Source organism: Homalodisca vitripennis, unplaced genomic scaffold, assembly GCF_021130785.1.
Source record: "Homalodisca vitripennis isolate AUS2020 unplaced genomic scaffold, UT_GWSS_2.1 ScUCBcl_2286;HRSCAF=6877, whole genome shotgun sequence".
Lineage (NCBI taxonomy): Eukaryota > Metazoa > Arthropoda > Insecta > Hemiptera > Cicadellidae > Homalodisca > Homalodisca vitripennis.
Window position 1 is genome coordinate 4,847 of NW_025778397.1, and position 1,989 is coordinate 6,835.

At 49.8% G+C, this 1,989-nt stretch overlaps 1 protein-coding gene across 1 annotated transcript; it reads right to left on the reverse strand.

The window, feature by feature from the left end:
- Positions 1-819: 819 nt before the first annotated feature.
- Positions 820-1,572, reverse strand: LOC124371933 (the record flags this gene model as incomplete). The annotated part of the gene is made up of 2 exons (XM_046830303.1): positions 1,375-1,572; positions 820-1,294 (listed from the first exon to the last, which is right to left on the reverse strand). Coding segments are annotated over exons 1-2 (673 nt in total), but the record flags the coding sequence as incomplete, so codon positions are not given.
- Positions 1,573-1,989: the final 417 nt, after the last annotated feature.

The following is a 1,989-nucleotide window of genomic DNA, read 5'->3' on the forward strand; positions in this document are numbered from 1 at the left end:
TTTTTTTTTTATCGTCAGAACATATGTCAACACTACATGAATACATCAACGTTGTGTCCTTTTTGCTTGTTTCTGTTACTATTGTCTCGATGTTTGGATTATGTTGTTTATTTATCGTTAGAACGTGTGTCAGAAGTACACAAATGTTGTGTCGTTTATTGTTCGTTTCTGCTACTTTAGTCTCAGTGTTTGGACTACTAGATGATTAAAATTGTTAACTTGGAAAATGCAAATGATTGGCTTTAGCCCCACGAGACGATGGCATTGGTGCAGTTATCGTTGTTGAAATTGCATCAACAGCTTGTTATTATACGGTAATGAAGAAGAGAGAAAAAATATTCTATTAATGAAGAACTGATGGATGCCATGATTCATTCTGATACCATAGAGCAGCAGGACCGGCAGATGGTTTGTTTTAAATGACATTATAACACTTGAAGAAGTAGTCCTTGTTCAGGAAACGGAAATATCTTCCAATGGAGTATATAATCTTTTTCAGAAGTGTTTATTATGCCATTTAAAAAGAATATGACAGTAGAGTAAGCCGGAGGATAGCCCCGCGTTCTGATTGGTCGAGAGCAGGTCACGTGATCCAAGATGGCGGCTAAGCCCCGCCCCCACGGGAAAAATCCCTCAAATGCGGGAAAAATGCGGGAAAAATCCCTCACGCGCGGGAAAAAATCCCTAACTTCAAAAAAACGGCGGGAACCAAAAAAAAGTGGCGGGAACTTTGAAAAATCAAATACTTACATAGAAAAAAACTTGTTTATTTTTAAAATTTTAAGAAAGAAACAATGGCATCCTCCCGTGGATGATCACCCGACAGATTGGGACAACGTAAGAGCCTATGGGCACATTGTGGGCACAGAGTGTGTCCACAAGGCCTCAACCCTACCGTCGGCAATCTGTCCATACAGACACAGCAGCGAACGTGCCTAGCCGGGGGCGACGGTTCCGGTTCCTCAGGGTCGATGTCGTAGGGATCCCTCGAGGCCGCCGACTCCATGCTCTCGCCGATGCCGATGAGCAGACCCTCCAACGACGAGCGCACTTCCCTCCAAAGCGCGTACGCTATCACGAGGCTCTGGTCACGGGGCGTCTCGTCGAGAAGATGGTCGACGAGCCAGAGCATATCCCTGAGCTCGGCCCTCAGGGTGGACATCGCAACCAACGCCCCCACAGTGCACGCCACGGGAGCGTGCGCCGGCGAAACAAATACTTGAAGGAAATGGTCCAGCACCAGTTCCCGTAACCTCTGCCGTGCCACATCTACTCCTGATGCAGCTGTAGGAGGCTGAAAAGCAAGTAAGGTATCACCACTACTACTAATACTACTTACAACTACTACTACCACTACTATCGGTGGACACTTACCCTTCTACAAGCGCCGGTTCGACCCGTTGAGGTAGAGGGTTGGGTCGAGTCGACATTGGGCCCAGCAGAGGACCGGGACGTCGAGGGGGCCGGGGCGACGGTCGCTACATTGGACCCACCAGAGGACCGGGATGTCGGGGGGGGCTGGGCCGGGGCGATACTTATCCTCGGGAGTCGCCGCGGCTGAGGAAGCGGCATCATCTGGAGAGGGAGCCTGCGGGGCTGCGGCCCGGGGCGGTGATGGAGACGGTGGTAGAGGTATACCCGTGATGGCAGCCTCCAACACTTCCCAGGGTCCCAGCAGAAGGTCCTCAACCGCTGTGTCATTGAGAGGCCTCTGCCTCGGCCTCGGTCCAAAAGCCCACGGGTCAGGAGACTGCAAAAAAAAACAAACCGTAGGAAAATAGCAAAAAACACGAGACAGACAAAACAAGGAAGCCAATTGTACTTACACCGGGTATCAGGTTCTCCACGGTGGCATCCGAGTCATACTCCTGGAAAGAAAAAACAATTCAGCCCGTAACGCAAACAAACACGCATACAAACACAAAACCAACACAAGCGCACACGTACCTCTACACTGTCATTAGGGTCAGGCGACAATGGGGAGTCCTG